The following is an 18,993-nucleotide window of genomic DNA, read 5'->3' as shown; positions in this document are numbered from 1 at the left end:
CGAGAAAACAAGCCAGCAAAGAAATCAAGAAAACACTAATTAAATACATAGAATCAATTTCATGGGTCAAAAGTTAACTCAAAAAGAAGCCCATAATTTGGATCTTGGGCTAAAGCATTCGACAATAACGGGCTAGTTCCTTGTTCTTCTTAGCCCAATTAGCTCAACCCTTTTTATTGTCGTCTTTTAATCCACATGACACAGCACTTCCCTAGCGCGAAATCCAAAAAAGCACCCGAAATTTCCCGCCAAAATCAGAACCAGATCCAAAGACACAAGTGAAGTAAAAACTGCCACAAAACCCTAACGAACCCATTTCTAAGCAAACAATTAGACGACCGCTATGAAAGTTCGATCGGTGAAGCTGCGAGAAGCGCACAAGTCCAGCGCCGGTAGCAATGGCTCATTCTGCTCGATCTTGTGGGACCTACAGGCGCAACACTTGGTCACTGCCTCATCATCAGAAACCACAGTGTCCATCCACGACTCTCTCCTTCCTTCAAATCCGCCTAAGATTCTTCGCCACCATCGTGACGGCGTCACCGCCTTAGCTCTCAGCCCCAATTCCACTTGTCTCGCTTCTGGATCTATTGATCACTCCGTCAAGCTCTACAAGTTTCCAGGTACCATTTAGAGCTGTTTGTTTTAGTTATTTCTGATTAATTGAAGAATTAAAGGTTTTTTTTTTGGTAATTTTTTTTTTAAATTAAATACAAAAAAGGATGGGCCTGCTCTGTAAAAATATTTTTTCGAAAATCAGAAATATCTTTTCAATTTCATTCACAAAAGCTGAAAATGCCACTTTGGAGTTTTAGTGTTTCAGGATATGTTTTCGTTATTTGACTTATATTGAAAATTAAAACCAATCACTAGAGGGTATTATTTAGGCCGTTTTCATTTTCAAATTCATTTTAGAAGAGAAATTGAAAACACTGAATCCCGTTCCTGTTTTCATATTCTAAATACTGCATAAAAATTACCAGTTCTCCCTTGAATTAGTTAGTAAAATTTTGATTTACTCAATGGAGTGCTTTAATAGTTTGGTTACATCTAATCAGCTTGTGGCAACGACTCCATTTATGCTTGTCTTTGTGATTGTAGCTTGATTAGTATTTGCAATCTTTTTTATCAGATGGAGAATTTCAGACTAATGTTACTAGATTTACATTGCCAATTCGGGTCCTTGCATTTAATAATTCTGGGAGCATGCTGGCTGCTGCTGGTGATGATGAAGGCATTAAGCTTATTAACACAATTGATGGTTCAATTGCAAGGGTTCTTAAAGGGCATAAAGGACCTGTCACTGGTTTAGCTTTTGACCCCAATGGTGAATATTTGGCATCTATTGATTCAATTGGGACAGTAATATACTGGGAACTTCAGTCTGGAGTAACATTACATACTCTTAAAGGTGTTGCTCCTGACACTGGTTATGACCTTTCTATAATGAATGTACTTTGCTGGAGTCCTGATGGGGAGTCCTTGGCTGTCCCGGGTTTGAAAAATGATGTGGTGATATACGATAGAGACACAGCTGAAAAGTTGTTTTCATTGAGAGGTGACCATGTAAAACCTATTTGTTTCTTGTCTTGGTCACCTAATGGCAAATACATGGCCACTTCTGGTTTGGATAGGCAAGTTCTCATATGGGATGTTGATAAGAAGCAGGATATTGACAGACAAAAATTTGATGATATAATATGTTGTATGGCATGGAAGCCTATTGGCAATGCTTTAGCTGTAATTGATGTTACAGGAAAATATGGTGTGTGGGATTCAGTTGTTCCTTCATCAATGAAATCTCCTACTGAAGGTATTCCAAGTTCACGATCAAAGAACAGTAATGGGCTTCTTTTGTTTGATGAGGAGGAGGAGGAGCAAGAGCTTAGTGTATCTGGTAGTTTAAGTGATCTTGGAGAAGATAGCCATGGTGAATCTCAACAACCTAGTAGAAAAAGGTTACGGAAACAGTCTGTAGTTGATGAAGATCTGGATGAGGATGTAAATAATGATTTCTTGTTTCCAAAGAAAGAATCCAGGAAAAAAGCTCATACAACTCGCAAGGAATACTTTGATAAGGGAAATAGATCAAGTGTAAGGACATCTAATAGGACAAAAATGCAGGAGGCTTTTCAGCCAGGTTCTACCCCTGTACAGCCAGGAAAGAGGTCTTTCTTGTGTTACAATATGCTCGGGACTATAACCACAATTGAACATGATGGATATTCTCATATAGAGGTAATTAGGCTGTTCTTAATCCTTCGCTTCCAATGCAGTTCTTGTTTCTTTTTCCTCTTCTGCTCCTTTTGGGACAGATTCATCAAAATCAATCTGCCAATTTAGTTGAAAACTTAGAATAATTCTTGTTAGTCAGGAGGGTATATAATTTAGGTTTTATTGTATAATGTACTGAGAGTTTACGCTCTCTGGGATGCAGATAGATTTTCATGACACTGGCAGAGGTCCTCGAGTTCCATCAATGACTGATTATTTTGGATTCACAATGGCCGCATTAAATGAAAATGGAAGTGTTTTTGCAAATCCTTGCAAGGGTGAGAAGAACATGAGTTCTCTCATGTATCGTCCATTTAGCAGCTGGGCAAATAATAGTGAGGTAGGTTGTTTGCATTTCACTTTTTCACCTTGTCTTTAATTTCACCTGGTAATTTGGACATGACCATATTTTTTCTAAGCAAACGATTCATTCTTTTGCAATAAATATTGTTATGCTAACTTGTAATGCATGCTCCAAACACTAGTGGTCTATGCGATTTGAAGGAGAAGAAGTCAAGGTTGTGGCACTTGGTACAGGTTGGGTGGCTGCAATTACAAGTCTTAATTTTCTTCGCATCTTCACTGAGGGTGGTTTGCAGGTTTGTAATATAATTATCATTTGTGTTTTATGATTTGGGCAATAGTTTAAGATGTACGTGTGCAGCCCTCCACTGTACATTATAAATTTCTGCCTTCACTGCATGAGTTCATGACTACTGTATGCTCTTTTCTTATCAAATCTCTNTGAGGTAGGTTGTTTGCATTTCACTTTTTCACCTTGTCTTTAATTTCACCTGGTAATTTGGACATGACCATATTTTTTCTATGCAAACAATGCATTCTTTTGCAATAAATATTGTTATGCTAACTTGTAATGCATGCTCCAAACACTAGTGGTCTATGCGATTTGAAGGAGAAGAAGTCAAGGTTGTGGCACTTGGTACAGGTTGGGTGGCTGCAATTACAAGTCTTAATTTTCTTCGCATCTTCACTGAGGGTGGTTTGCAGGTTTGTAATATAATCATCATTTGTGTTTTATGATTTGGGCAATAGTTTAAGATGTACGTGTGCAGCCCTCCACTGTACATTCTAAATTTCTGCCTTCACTGCATGAGTTCATGACTACTGTATGCTCTTTTCTTATCAAATCTCTACTGCCTACAATTTTGGGCTGGGCCATGGGTCTTTCATGGGCTTAGGTAGAACTCTCTTTGGAAATCCGGCTTGCCAAGGGAGGGTGTCCAAGCCTTTATAACCCACATGCCTACCCTTTTCCCTTTCAATGTGGGATCCTAACATTCCACCACGCTTCCGCAACCGACGTCTACGTCGGCCTCTTTACCCTTTGGGTGACTACGCGGATTCCCTTTCCCTCGGGCCTCCATGCCCTTTCTCTGGGTAGCAGCCCGGGCCCAAGGTCAGCTTGTCACGCGTGCGCTGCCACATAAGCGTAGGATCATGCTCTGATACCAATTGATAGGAACCTAATCCAATAACTCAACAATTTTGGGCTGGGCCATGGGTCTTTCATGGGCTTGGGTAGAACTCTCCTTGGAAATCCGGCTTGCCAAGGGAGGGTGTCCAAACCTTTATAACCCACATGCCCACCTTTTTCCCTTTCAATGTGGGATCCTAACACTCTCCAACCCCTGGCTCTCCCCTTTTGTGTTTATCAAATTTACAGTAGCTGCAGACTACAGATATTTATCAGAAAGTTGATGATAGATCATATTGGTTGATTATTTTATATAGATAAATATTTTTGTGAACTTCAACATTAAAATCATCGCAAGCAAAAAAGAGATGTGTTGAGATAATTCACTCTAACAAGATGTAAAAATGAGTTGCTTGCTAGTGATGATAGCATGCGATATTTTATTAATACAAGCATAAATGCTGATAGACAAGTTTGCAATTCATAAATAAGCTGTGATGACCTTGTTGCTAGTAGATATATGTTTTGTTGTAATTCAATTATTTCAAGTTCTTTTATTTAAATCTTTTACTTTTAGGTGGTTGTGAGAGCTTTGTCCATGTGTTTATCAATGTTGCTAAGTGCACTTTTTTGCAGAGACATATTCTCTCCCTTGATGGGCCAGTGGTGACGGCAGCGGGCTTTCAAGATCTACTAGCGGTTGTCACTCATGTTTCAGATTGTCTTCCTTCTAATGATCAGGTCTTCTTTTCAGCTTTTTGTAATCCTTATTAGACTCAGCTAATTGGTTTGAGGCTAACCTGGCTCACTTTTCTAACAATTTAATAACAATTGTTCTGACAAAAACATCACTAAATTTAAAAGTACACCTTTTAACTGCCAAAAGTTCTCTGAATAAAATAATCTAGTTAGCTCACCGCTTGAAAAATTGTCACCCAGATAGGGCAGTTCAGTCAATTGGCTTTGATTTCTTCAGCTGATAATATTTGCTGTTTGCTGGAAAGTAGTACAGTAACTTGATTCTTTTTATTTGAAAAAAAATAAAAATGAGCAGATGCTAGAGTTTAGAGTATTCAATGTAGCCAAGGGGACTCAGCCCTTGAAAGGACGGCTTCCAGTAACTCCCGGTTCAAGTGTAGCATGGTTTGGGTTCAGTGAAGAAGGCCAATTAAGTTCCTCTGATTCTAAGGTATTCTCTGCTATATTCTCCAATCATGTCACCACCGTGAATAGTGCTCCTTGACATTGGCACTAAGTTGGTGAGTAAAATATGCAGGGTGTATTGAGGGTTTATACAAGCTTATATGGTGGCAGCTGGCTTCCACTCTTCAGGTTCAAGAATTTTCTGTTTAAGAACATGGAATTTTTCTCGTAACTGAGATTTTCTTTTATTTATTTATTAATATGTTTTATATAGATAGGTTCTTTTTCTATAATAAAGCTCTATCATGCAGTGCTAGTAAAGAGAAGAAGTCATATGAAAACTATTGGGTTGTTGGCTTAAATGCAAGGAAGTTGTTTTGTATTGTCTGTAAAAACCCTGACTTTTTCCCTCAGGTAGGATTGCACTCCTCCGACACTTCTTCTAATTTATTGTTTTCTTTTTTTTTTTTTTAGTCGTTTAAGAACTACTTTTGTCTTCTTTACAGGTGATGCCTAAACCAGTTCTCACTCTGCTAGATCTTTCATTTCCCCTTGCATCCTCTGACCTGGGAGCAGAAGCCCTTGAAAATGAGTTTATACTGAATAACATTCATCTCTTGCAGGTTAATTTCGCCCACCTAATCTATCAGTGTTTATGCTCACTATCTTATCAGTTCTTGAGCTTAACTAATTTATATGTCAACAAGTGTGTTTTGTTTTAGAGAATGTCAGTTTTATTGCAGATAATTGGTTTTCTTCTACTCTCTCATCCATTTGGGAAGTCATATTGAATTTCTCTTATGGTCAGTTGCATAAAATTCTTATATGTAAGTATTTTACAGACTCAGAAAAGAATGGAAGAAATTGCAGAAGCTGGTTTTGACACCAGTTTACTTGACGATGAGGCTTTCAATATAGAAGCATCTCAAGATAGATGCATCTTGAGGCTTATTGCGTCTTGCTGTAATGGTGAGTCTTTAAAATTTGTAACAAACTCACGACTGTGAATACAAATTAATTCTGTGGTCCTTTTTCTCTTCAAATAATCTAAATTCTGAAACAGTTGTAAAGTTCTAAGCGGATATCCATGCTTGTGATAATTGTCATAGGTGACAAGCTTGTGAGGGCTACCGAACTTGTGAAGCTTCTATCATTGGAAAAATCAATGCAGGGTGCAATAAAGCTTGTTACTAAACTGAAACTCCCAAATTTGGCAGAAAGGTTCAACAGCATACTGGAGGTAAACCTTCAATAATCAAACAAATCTTTTAGCAGTTCTTTACTTCTATTTATATCGTGGTGTGGTTGTTCACATTTCTCTAATTCGATAATAGGAAAGGTTGCTTAATGAAGCCAAGGAGAGGCTAAGTACTTCCCACATGAACTCAAACGGCAAATTGCCCATCAGAGATGATGTTACAGTTGGCAAGGCCTTACCTTCAACCGAAAGAAGTAAAATGTCAGAACCTATTATTCCATCATCTGCAACATTGTCCGACCCTGCATTTACAAAGAAAGGAAAACCGACCGAGGGAGTAAAACTTGGTCATGAATTACTGCATCAAAACCAAACTTCAAAGGTGGAGAACATCAGGGGCTCAAGGAATATAGAGGAAGTAACGAAAGTGGGCGAAACCAAGATGCTATCACGGTGTCCAGCAAATTCATTGTCAAAGCCTACAAACAATCAGGAGAAAATGCAGAAAGCTGGAGAATTGGATCAGGCGCAACCTCAGCGGCCATCTAATCCTTTTTTCAAGTCATCAATCAAGTGATATTCACCAATGTGACAAAAGAGTGATCACAGATGAGATGAATGTGCTAAACTGAAACCACATCACCCGGTGCATCCTGTAGAAATGATCCAAACGGGTATTTTTGTGGGATAATTGTGCATGTAAGGAGCAAAATTTTGTGCACAATGGTTTAGAACAAACCATGGAATGGGATCTGCATCTGTAAATATGTATTTAGGAAACATAAGCTTCATATGTTATTCAAACACTTTCTTGTGGTAGCTTTATTTTATGATTGTGAGGAAGCAATTAATTATTTTTCTATTTTATTATGAGTTTTCTTTCCTTTAATCAAATGGGTCAAGTTCTTCATGGTATATTTAAAAATAATCATTCGGAACAATTCTATTTTTGGAAAATTTGCATTAAATAAGCGGACAGATTCATATTTTTATAATTTTGGAAAGAACAATACCATTTATATAATCTTTTTATACAAAATCCTACATACAAACTCGCGTGTTTTGATCCAATAAATTTAACAGTTAGTATATATATCAAACATACAAAATTATTATATGTGTTTATAGAAAATAATTTTTATATATAGTATTACTATTTTATAAATTCAATTTTAAATCAATATTTTGAAATGTTAAATTCTAACGAAAATGATAAGAAGTATGCACCCACACGCGGCAAGAAATGCGCCTTGTTGACTTTTAGATCTACTAAACAGCAACAACGATAATTACGAAAATGACAAAACACTCCAATATCTCNATAGTGCTCCTTGACATTGGCACTAAGTTGGTGAGTAAAATATGCAGGGTGTATTGAGGGTTTATACAAGCTTATATGGTGGCAGCTGGCTTCCACTCTTCAGGTTCAAGAATTTTCTGTTTAAGAACATGGAATTTTTCTCGTAACTGAGATTTTCTTTTATTTATTTATTAATATGTTTTATATAGATAGGTTCTTTTTCTATAATAAAGCTCTATCATGCAGTGCTAGTAAAGAGAAGAAGTCAGATGAAAACTATTGGATTGTTGGCTTAAATGCAAGGAAGTTGTTTTGTATTGTCTGTAAAAACCCTGACTTTTTCCCTCAGGTAGGATTGCACTCCTCCGACACTTCTTCTAATTTATTGTTTTCTTTTTTTTTTTTTTAGTCGTTTAAGAACTACTTTTGTCTTCTTTACAGGTGATGCCTAAACCAGTTCTCACTCTGCTAGATCTTTCATTTCCCCTTGCATCCTCTGACCTGGGAGCAGAAGCCCTTGAAAATGAGTTTATACTGAATAACATTCATCTCTTGCAGGTTAATTTCGCCCACCTAATCTATCAGTGTTTATGCTCACTATCTTATCAGTTCTTGAGCTTAACTAATTTATATGTCAACAAGTGTGTTTTGTTTTAGAGAATGTCAGTTTTATTGCAGATAATTGGTTTTCTTCTACTCTCTCATCCATTTGGGAAGTCATATTGAATTTCTCTTATGGTCAGTTGCATAAAATTCTTATATGTAAGTATTTTACAGACTCAGAAAAGAATGGAAGAAATTGCAGAAGCTGGTTTTGACACCAGTTTACTTGACGATGAGGCTTTCAATATAGAAGCATCTCAAGATAGATGCATCTTGAGGCTTATAGCGTCTTGCTGTAATGGTGAGTCTTTAAAATTTGTAACAAACTCACGACTGTGAATACAAATTAATTCTGTGGTCCTTTTTCTCTTCAAATAATCTAAATTCTGAAACAGTTGTAAAGTTCTAAGCGGATATCCATGCTTGTGATAATTGTCATAGGTGACAAGCTTGTGAGGGCTACCGAACTTGTGAAGCTTCTATCATTGGAAAAATCAATGCAGGGTGCAATAAAGCTTGTTACTAAACTGAAACTCCCAAATTTGGCAGAAAGGTTCAACAGCATACTGGAGGTAAACCTTCAATAATCAAACAAATCTTTTAGCAGTTCTTTACTTCTATTTATATCGTGGTGTGGTTGTTCACATTTCTCTAATTCGATAATAGGAAAGGTTGCTTAATGAAGCCAAGGAGAGGCTAAGTACTTCCCACATGAACTCAAACGGCAAATTGCCCATCAGAGATGATGTTACAGTTGGCAAGGCCTTACCTTCAACCGAAAGAAGTAAAATGTCAGAACCTATTATTCCATCATCTGCAACATTGTCCGACCCTGCATTTACAAAGAAAGGAAAACCGACCGAGGGAGTAAAACTTGGTCATGAATTACTGCATCAAAACCAAACTTCAAAGGTGGAGAACATCAGGGGCTCAAGGAATATAGAGGAAGTAACGAAAGTGGGCGAAACCAAGATGCTATCACGGTGTCCAGCAAATTCATTGTCAAAGCCTACAAACAATCAGGAGAAAATGCAGAAAGCTGGAGAATTGGATCAGGCGCAACCTCAGCGGCCATCTAATCCTTTTTTCAAGTCATCAATCAAGTGATATTCACCAATGTGACAAAAGAGTGATCACAGATGAGATGAATGTGCTAAACTGAAACCACATCACCCGGTGCATCCTGTAGAAATGATCCAAACGGGTATTTTTGTGGGATAATTGTGCATGTAAGGAGCAAAATTTTGTGCACAATGGTTTAGAACAAACCATGGAATGGGATCTGCATCTGTAAATATGTATTTAGGAAACATAAGCTTCATATGTTATTCAAACACTTTCTTGTGGTAGCTTTATTTTATGATTGTGAGGAAGCAATTAATTATTTTTCTATTTTATTATGAGTTTTCTTTCCTTTAATCAAATGGGTCAAGTTCTTCATGGTATATTTAAAAATAATCATTCGGAACAATTCTATTTTTGGAAAATTTGCATTAAATAAGCGGACAGATTCATATTTTTATAATTTTGGAAAGAACAATACCATTTATATAATCTTTTTATACAAAATCCTACATACAAACTCGCGTGTTTTGATCCAATAAATTTAACAGTTAGTATATATATCAAACATACAAAATTATTATATGTGTTTATAGAAAATAATTTTTATATATAGTATTACTATTTTATAAATTCAATTTTAAATCAATATTTTGAAATGTTAAATTCTAACGAAAATGATAAGAAGTATGCACCCACACGCGGCAAGAAATGCGCCTTGTTGACTTTTAGATCTACTAAACAGCAACAACGATAATTACGAAAATGACAAAACACTCCAATATCTCCACAACCACAAAACTTTCCCACACAATGAAACTTTCGTAATTTACCGCATAACAACCTCCCCAAAGCCAACAGGCCCACCACCAACTTATCCACCTGACAACCAAAACGCCCTTCAAAATCTATTACCCAAAAACAGCATCTATTTTTGTTTTCTTTGTTTTTCCAAACACAAAAACAAAAGCAAAAACAAAAACATGGCTCAGGTCTCTTCTTCTTACCTTCACCTTCAGCACGAATTGGATGACGAAACCCTAACCCTAGATTCTCTTCCCTACTGGTCTCACCCCGACTTCGACATCTACACTTCCGATACCGAATTATCCGCGCCTTCCTATTCTCGCCGTCAATCCGCCGTTCGTTTTCACGATGACGTCTCTGACTCCGATTCGTTGATTGCCAACACCTCAGATCTCTTCGACCATCGCGAGAATCAGGTTCATTTCGTCATGGATCTGTTTCAACAACGCGTCGAGCAGTCTCAGGTAATTGGTGGTGGTGGTGATGATGATAGTGGTAGTGGGTTAGTCTCGGATCCTTTAAATGGGTCGGGTTTTGGTGTAATTGGAGAGAATAGTGATATAGGTATTGAACATTTGGATGTCGATTTTGGTCTAGGGTTAGGGTTTGGGGTTTTGAATATTCGTGAGAGTAATGAGGATAATTCCCGTAATTTTAGCAATATCAATCTTAATGTTTTTGATTGTAATGAAGATGATTTCTTTGTTGAGAGGAGGGTTTCAGGTGAGGCGGGATCCTCGGGTGTTCGGGTTATTGGGTTTAGTTCAGATTCGGAATCTGATGATGGGAATCAGCGTGAAGTTGCTTTAGGGGATTTGGGTTTGCATTCGGAGGATGAGTATGTGAGTGAAGATCATCTTGATGATGTTACAAGCATTCGTCTTTGTTGGGATTCACTTAATGTGGAGGATAATAGAGAAACCAATGAAGATTTTGAATGGGAGGAAGTTGATGGTCGTGTTGATGAGAGGGAGATTTTTAATACGTTTGTTGATGAAAATGATGATGAAAATTCAATTTCGCTTTCCATTTCACCGATAATTGCCCCTGAAGATGTTGTTAGTGTGGAAAGAGTAGGAGGATTTGGGAATTTGGAGTGGGAAGTTTTGTTAAATGCTAATAATTTGGAGACAAATCCTGAAATGGATAATCATAACGAACCTTATTTTGGTGATCATGATGACTTTTTTCATACTGCAGAGTATGAGATGTTTTTTGGGCAGTTTGCTGAGAATGAGAATGCATGGATGGGTAGACCCCCAGCCTCAAAATCAGCTATTGCCAATCTTCCACTGGTGGTTCTGACTCAAGAGGATGTGGAGAGTAATAATGCAGTTTGTGCAGTATGTAAGGACGATATTGGTGTTGGAGAGAAAGCAAAGCAGTTGCCCTGCACCCATCGGTATCATGGAGATTGCATTATACCGTGGCTTGGGATTAGGAATACATGTCCTGTCTGTCGCTATGAGTTACCCACAGATGATCCTGGGTATGAGAGGAGGAGAACCCAGAGAGCTGCTCGTGGCCAGTGATGGTGACTCATGTTCACATATGATTTTGAAGTTTCTTAATGAGCACTAGGTTATTTAAAGATATTGCTGTTGGGAAAAAAATTAATCTATTTACATGAAGATTGTGAGAAATTTTTGGTATTTAAAGTTTTAGTGGGAGTATAAGAATGTTCAATGACTGCATTGTAATCATGATTTTTGAATTTAAATAATTTTGAATGTATATATTGGCTGTGTTTTTGGCTTTTTTTTTTTTTAATTAAATCTTAGGCACTAGAATGTTTTTGGAACAAGTGTAAAATGTAATATATGCTGTATTCAAAGTATAATTCTTTTTCACTTATTTGTCTTTTCTAATTTGTTGTTTGCTTTGCTTGTCTTTAACGCTTAAATTGTTGCAGAGTCTGTGCATTGTATGATGTTGTTTAGGGTTTCAATAAGGGCCCTTTTGTCCTTGTCAATGGGATCTCTCGGAAAAAGAAAATTTGTTTGGCAATAATCTTTTATATGTTTTAGCATTTTAAGTCAATTGCTGCCACAAGGTCTGGGGTTCAAGCCCTGTCATGGGCACCTGCATGGCCAGTAAAGCCATATTTAACTGCTTCCCAGTGATGGCAGGGTTTGTTGGGAACTCTAGTCTCGAACTTGGGCTTGCAAAGCAAGCGTAGGGGATTTCTGGATTATCAAAAAGAAAAGAAAAAAAAAAAAAAAAAAGTTCAGCATTTTATTTTCTCAGTAACTCATCTCTGTTTGATACTGTTGGTTTCTAGGTGGCATTGAGGTCTGTATCAATGAAGGATAAGCAACTTATTCTTTGCACTGTATTGTTTTCATGTTGTTAGTTCGCCTGCTGCAGGGTGCATCACAATCTAATGTGCATGGCTAGATGCTTACATGTTTGGCAAAGATAATTTGAGGCTAAGACAGCCTCTGCGAGTTATCTTTGTTGCCTTTTGCTTATATTGAAGTTAACATTTTAGTAAGCCTTTATTTGTTTATTTTGTGATGTGATTTGGAAGATGTTGTGTTGGTGAATAAGCGCCAATGAGGTGTTTATACTGAAGCCATCCCTTGATGTTTTGTTCATTAATAGGGAGCATGTTTTCTTGGTAGAAGAGTTTTAGGTTCAATTGCTATCTTAAATACTGCTTTCAAATATTAGTTGTATATGCGAGAAATATAAATTTGGTAGGGTACAAGTTCTTCCAATTTTCTGGTGGTATAGATTTTGGCCTTTTTGTTTTCTCTCTTTCGAAATGGTTTCAGGTTGGTAATGACTGGTCACAACTTAGTAAGTTGAGCTGGAGGAAGTCCCTTTCGCTGCTATGAGCCATTTAAACTGAGTAAAGTGCAAGGGTTTGAAGGCACATCGCTGCGATTGTTAGATTGAAAATTTTTATTTATACCTATAGGTGTCATTGTTTGTGGGGCTTTGCAATTTACTGTCTTTTGGCCAAATAGTCAGAACTTCTTGTTCATCAAAACAAGAAAGTTGCAGGGATTTTCTAGTTCAACAATTGTTTTAAAAGATTCTTTGTTTTTTTTTTTTTTTTTTTTTTTTTTTTTCTGTAGCTTTCTGAAGGAGACATCCATCGATCCAGAGTTTTGCAAGATATGAACTCCAAGAAGCCAAAAGTGACTTTTCAAGCATTTATCACATAGAGTATTCGGATACGGAACTTTTTTTTTTAAATGTCGCGAGAATATATCTTTGAGTAAAGCTATTTGAACAAACTCTCGAACAAAAGAGTTTGTCTTGGACAAAAGAGTTTGTACAAACTGACGTGACACACCAATGAATGTTACATGACATAAGGCTCACATAACATTAATATGATATTAAGTTATGTAGTCTCCAAAGCCGTGTGGCATGATGTCATGTGATGTGCTTACGTCAGTTTGTAAAAACTTATGTGTAGCATTACTTTGTATCTTTCACTTTCCTAACGGAACCTTTACCTGTAACAGTAACTGGTCTGGCTGTTGTCTTTCTTTTGAAAGATGGTAAACCCATTAGGGCATGCCTCTGGTACAAAATGCGAGCTCAGAGCTTTCTCTGAAATCAGCCCATAAACACAATTTCAGTCGTTTTATACCAAGAGTGCTTTGTAGCCAGATTGTTAGCTTTATCTTGGTAACATTTAAGGACAGGAGGTTCTCCCTTGGTATTTCTGTTTTTTCCTTTCTCACCATTGTTTATTGTCTCTCTCTCTCCTATGATTTCATAGTGTCTGTAAGATATTACAAGTTGCTTTGAAATTTTTATAGTGGCTTAAAAATGATGCCATTTGTTAAATAGCTGTTCGTAAAAAATCCAATCCTATTCTGGGAAAATATTCTTCTTCAATAATATTACCAAGTAAAATAGCAATCTTAATGACAAATATAGCTATACGTGCAAGTTAATGTCACCGCCACTCTTAATTGAGAGTAATTTACCACATTTAAATCAAACTTAACTTTAGGCAAATAATAATTTGATTCAAGTAATAGTGTAATTAAGTCATTACTAAATTCATCTATATTTAGATATAAATCAAAGATAGATACCTGGCTAATTAAGTCATACCATATTTGTTTAAAATTAAAGTTAATTCTACAATAAAAGAAACAAGAGTTTGCTTGAATTGGAGCTAGGATGTTTTGTTATGAGTTTAGAAGGACCAAAGTTGTAGCCATAATTTCGTATTAATTGATTGTTTTAGTAATCTTGATTGCTTGATCCTCTTTGATTCTACCAAATTTAGATTAGAAGAAGAAATATGAAGTTAATTAAATGTCTTTTAATTTCATTAATTTTGTCAAAAAAGCTTTACTTGATGACTCTTCAATACTAATAAATTAAAGAAGGTAGTCATGCAATTATTATCATTAATTGGTATGAGTATAGTTAATTTGTTATTAGTAGAAATGATTATTATTAATCTTGATTTGATTTCAATGTTGCTCCCTATAATTAGTGTCTAATGTAAAAACTTGTAACATGATTTAAGTTTTACATTTTTTCTTTCTTTTTCTCTTGTTCTTTCTGAACATTGAAGCCATGGAGCCACATGAATTCAAGCAACAATATGGAGCAAACCCAGTTCCAAATCTTCTTCAATTTCCTTCAACTTACCCAGCATGGAGCTCAAATTTCTCCGGCGGATTCTTACCCAGTTCTGACGACCAGTTTCATGTTCCTTTCCATGTATTCTCTCCAAATACATCGTCTGTCAGCATAGGCTCGACTCTAGATGATGAAGCAAGAGAGAACAGAGTGAGTAACATCAATGAAAGGAGGCTGAAAAGAGTGATATCTAACCGGGAATCTGCTCGAAGATCAAGACTGCGCAAGAAAAAATTAATCGAAGAGCTTCAGTTTCAGGTTAACCAAGTTAAAACTATTAATCATCAACTATCAGAAAAGATCATTCTCTTGTTAGAAAGCAACAACCTTATCCTCCAAGAGAATGTACAGCTCAAGGAGAAAGTTTCTTCTCTTCAAATACTTCTCTCCGATCTCATGACCCCTCTCCGGGGTCTGGAAGAAGTCACTGCCCCCACTGCAAATATGAATAGCCTCAGAGCCGAGGCTTCAAGTCAATCCATTCATCACTAAACCATGGAATGAATATACCCTTTTCACAACTTAGTTGTTCATGTAAATATCCATGAAGGTTACAGTAAGGGCACTTATCATCAGCTGTATTTGGAATAAACTCTACTCTTCACATATGTATGATCATGAAATATTATAAATTCTATTTCTTCTCTTCTGACAATCTATGAAACACATACTCTTAAGGTAAAAGAGAGATTCATAAGTTTGATATAGAAAAGGAGCATGTACAACACAAAATAATCTTCTACATAAAACTGATTGCTCCAAATGGTCTGTCCCAATTTTTTGGGTTTCACAACCTTTACCTGCTCCTGCATTACTATGGGCAGCTACAAGCAATTTAATTTCTTAAGGATCAAAGTTGAATTTAATCCTAGCAAAATTCTCTATTTAAGAAGTCATTTCCAATATTTTTGCATCATTCACCACTGTTTATCACTTCTGACTGACCAATTTTCTGAAGCTCGTATGCACAAATGAATTTTCAATAGCCATTTCTCACAACTTGATGCAAAAAATTAGAGCCATCTGCCCCTCCACCCCAACCAATGAGAAAAAAAATATAGAGAAGACAAATGAGAGGTGGAAGAAAGTTCTGTTTAGTTTCTTCTCATAACGTGTTGGTCTACAGCATCCACATCTGTTTATGTACAATACTTTGAAAGAAAGCAACAAATTGATTTTCAGCCACTTTTCTTTGGCGTAACCCTTCCATTGGGGACATTATTCATAGTTTCTGCAGTTGAAGATGAAGCACAGCTACTCTGATCTTCAAAACCCTGCACTGGGTCTGCAAATGAACGAGTGCAAGGCCACCTAGAAAAAGTTGACAAAACACAGCTTAGCTCATGATTCAGCAAGACAGACTCCAGGTTTTGTAAATACCTGCATGAATTGTGTCATACCTGCTTGATTTTATTGTCTCACCATTTATTGTCATAGTTTCCTCAAATATGTTGCCTGTAAGAACAAAGAAATCCAGAACGGAAGTTTAGTTGATTAATCCTACAGATAAATCAGAAAGTAAGGTGTATTAGAATGTACAGGGCAAGAGGGGCAAAGAGCAGTAGTTGTTTACCCCCATAAAGATTCTTCTTCGAGAAGTATTTTGCCATCAACCGACGACTGCAGTCAGCTTCATATTTTTGGTACTTCTCAATATAGTCTGTGCTATTGAGAACCCTAACAAGAGTGAAATATAATATAGATCTATAAGCTAGTACAAATCAATATATTAAGGTATAAACAGAGTCACTATGTGACTGCGATAGACAAGTTACTCCACTGCTATAACATGTGAACAATTCAGGAGGTCATCATGTGAAAAGGTAAAAATTGAGAGCCTAAGAAAGTGGTTAGCTTTGGTTCAAATTGGACTCGATCAAACCTAAAATTTTTGGATGTAAATGGTCAGGTAATCCATCAGAAGTATATCAAGTCATAAATGCCAATAATTTTTTGAGAAAGAACTCAAGAATGAGACATCATTAACAGAAATCAGAATTAATCATTGATTATATTTAATTTATCCTACATTTACTAACTCTTTGCCATTTAAAGACTCATACGTTGGTAAGAGTGTCACAGAAACAAAAGTTAATCTCTGTAGACTGTCAAAACAATTTAGGATGTAATTCAAAAGGATTCACTAATTCTAGGTTGTGAACATATGCAAATGTGCCTGAGCTGTATGTATATTACATGCACACCAGCACATCATGTTATGAATGTCTACCATAAAGGCATAGACTTGTGCAAGTGCGAGCGAGAGAATATACCAAAAACTAATATCTACCCTATAGAAGCACAAATATGCACAAGAGAGTATCTCAAGACTGAAAAAAAGAATAAAGTTTGAAACGATAAAGCAGAGCACTAATTTCTTCCCCACTATACATCCATTAAAACAAAGAATAATCCTTAAAGGATCAGAACTAGTTAATGTGGTAAAGGAGCTATATTTTATCAAACAAAATATTACCATAAGCACTAAAATAAGAAGAAAAAAATCAAACATGCACAGGCAATCACATATTGGTTAAAAATGATGTTAATTTATTCAATATAAATAAGAAAGAGAGTAAGAGACTAAGTTAAGTAACACCTGCATTTTGATTAGAAGACAAAGCAAGCCATACTAAGCACTTAGCTGTAGCATGAACAGGTAGCACATAGAGGCAAAACAAATGAAAACAAGCAGGCATCGCTATTCATTGCCTTAAAGGAAGTGGATAATTAGACCAATTCAAACAAGAAAATTCCAAATAAAAATGTTATTCCTTTAAATTAATTCATAAATTTTAAATCTGTATCATGCTATTTCAAATGACCATCAATTGAAACAATATTATGAAATGGATAAATGAAGAAAACACATAATGGATCTAAAAATCCAGATTTGCATTCCTCGAATTGAAGATCTATGCCTCATTTCTAGATATTTTGGAAGACAAAATATGGAAAAAGAAAAGGCTAAATCTTTTGGTCTCAGAAAAAAGAATATATCAAAAAAATTTCAAACTCTTAACTATAGAAGATCCTTTTCTTTCAACTAATCACACAATGGTGATAAATATCTTATAATTCACTTAACTTTTGGCATACTTCGAATTTAAAGGTTCCCAAACTTGGTTACCCGTTTTGTCATTCTCCCTGTTGACATGAGCATGCGCATGCCCATGCAATTCCATTTTCAGCAATGACATAAATGTAACAGTTCAGTACATTCAATTACCACAGCTTGAAACTTTGTGTTGAAGAGCAGCAAACTTTACAGCTTCCGGAAAAGAATTTGGAACATTCTTTCCCGGCAACAACATGTTATATACAATTTATTCTTTTCTTTTTCTCAGTCACAAGAATTAATCTCAAGCAGGCTGGTATAATATCCCAAAGAAACTTTGAATTCCTACAGTATATATAACTAGCAATTTAAGATCCATCCTGTGAATCCCAATCTTTTTCTAATTAAATACTGGAAAGAATCACAGAAGCATTATACACGATTATTCGGACAGAAAATTAATTAAGATAACAAAAATATTTAAAAGAATATGATCTCATGTGATACATGCATACGCAGCAGGAAAAAAAAAAATATATAAATCAGATACAAAATTTTCTGGAGAAAAAAAAAAAAACTTACTGAAAATGTTGGGGAGTTGAGTCAGGCTTTTCCTCGAATACATCGAAGACGCCATTGTTGGTTGTAACATCGTCAACCTTACATGCAAAAAAACCCTCAAAATAATCACAACACTAAACACTCAATAATAACATATATGCATTATTCAGAGAGAGGACCTCGCGCTTAGGTTGAATAGGGTGAGTAGCTGAGTTTCGAGAATCGGAGGACGGCGAAGACGATGGCACAGCCGCCATTTGCGGTTTTAGAAGCTGCTCAGCACACAGTTCTGTCTCGTTTCTATATATTTTCCTCTAAAGTCTAAACACTCTTTAGATGGTATCTATTGTATATGTAAAAGTCAAAATCAAGTGGGTGGCCCGTGGCCTCGCCTTCGAATTAACGCCAAATTAAATAACTCACTTTCCGGCTTGTCCCTTCTTCAGTCAATGCTATATACTGTAGTATTAAGTAGTGCTTATAACTTGTGCAAAATACTTCAAATCTAGGGATGGCAAAGGGTCAGAGCGGGCCGGGATCACCATTCACGTTTCCGACCTCGAAACAAAAATGGGCAGTCCTGTCCTTGGCCTGATATCCGCTTTATTCCCCGAAAAGATAAGGCATATCCTTAATTTTGAAAAGGTATTCACACTCAAAATATATATTACTCAATTATAATAGACACATTAAATAAAATATGGACTTTATTAAAGAGAAAATTATCTATTTTGCTTTGTGATTTTTTCACAAAATATTTTATTTATTTAATTTTTAATTATTGCGAGGATTTTTGGCCTGGCCGGGCCGGGCTGAGGATTAGAACCAATCTCGTCCCCGGCCCGAAATCATTGGAGGGACGAAAAATCATCCCAGTTTCCGACTCGTCTCCAGTTTTGGCATATCCCTATTCAAGTCCAAGAGTGCTCCAA

At 36.3% G+C, this 18,993-nt stretch overlaps 4 protein-coding genes across 4 annotated transcripts; 3 read left to right on the top strand and 1 right to left on the bottom strand.

Moving 5' to 3' along the window:
* The first annotated feature begins 247 nt into the window (after positions 1 to 247).
* On the top strand, positions 248 to 9,323 carry LOC116146316 (WD repeat and HMG-box DNA-binding protein 1). The gene is made up of 12 exons (XM_031431722.1): positions 248 to 623; positions 1,133 to 2,238; positions 2,438 to 2,614; positions 2,760 to 2,873; positions 4,346 to 4,450; positions 4,764 to 4,898; positions 4,986 to 5,041; positions 7,597 to 7,699; positions 7,792 to 7,908; positions 8,128 to 8,254; positions 8,395 to 8,525; positions 8,620 to 9,323. Exons 1-12 carry the CDS (start codon positions 344 to 346, stop codon positions 9,058 to 9,060), a joined length of 2,892 nt encoding a protein of 963 aa, XP_031287582.1. The 5' UTR covers positions 248 to 343; the 3' UTR covers positions 9,061 to 9,323.
* Positions 9,324 to 9,893: 570 nt separating this feature from the next.
* LOC116146343 lies at positions 9,894 to 11,635 on the top strand. Its single transcript, XM_031431757.1, has one exon. It carries the CDS (start codon positions 9,999 to 10,001, stop codon positions 11,352 to 11,354), a length of 1,356 nt encoding a protein of 451 aa, XP_031287617.1. The 5' UTR covers positions 9,894 to 9,998; the 3' UTR covers positions 11,355 to 11,635.
* A 2,634-nt stretch (positions 11,636 to 14,269) lies between these two features.
* Positions 14,270 to 15,211, top strand: LOC116146328 (basic leucine zipper 43). Its single transcript, XM_031431739.1, has one exon. The coding sequence runs from the start codon at positions 14,377 to 14,379 to the stop codon at positions 14,932 to 14,934; it is 558 nt and encodes a 185-aa protein (XP_031287599.1). The 5' UTR covers positions 14,270 to 14,376; the 3' UTR covers positions 14,935 to 15,211.
* Positions 15,149 to 18,716, bottom strand: LOC116146315. The gene is made up of 5 exons (XM_031431721.1): positions 18,241 to 18,716; positions 18,083 to 18,159; positions 16,016 to 16,119; positions 15,843 to 15,897; positions 15,149 to 15,753 (listed from the first exon to the last, which is right to left on the bottom strand). The coding sequence occupies exons 1-5, from the start codon at positions 18,316 to 18,318 to the stop codon at positions 15,621 to 15,623; spliced, it is 447 nt and encodes a 148-aa protein (XP_031287581.1). The 5' UTR covers positions 18,319 to 18,716; the 3' UTR covers positions 15,149 to 15,620.
* Positions 18,717 to 18,993: the final 277 nt, after the last annotated feature.

Source organism: Pistacia vera, unplaced genomic scaffold (genome assembly GCF_008641045.1).
Source record: "Pistacia vera cultivar Batoury unplaced genomic scaffold, PisVer_v2 Contig476, whole genome shotgun sequence".
In the NCBI taxonomy this organism is placed as follows: domain Eukaryota; kingdom Viridiplantae; phylum Streptophyta; class Magnoliopsida; order Sapindales; family Anacardiaceae; genus Pistacia; species Pistacia vera.
This window is presented reverse-complemented; position numbering and strand designations above follow the sequence as displayed.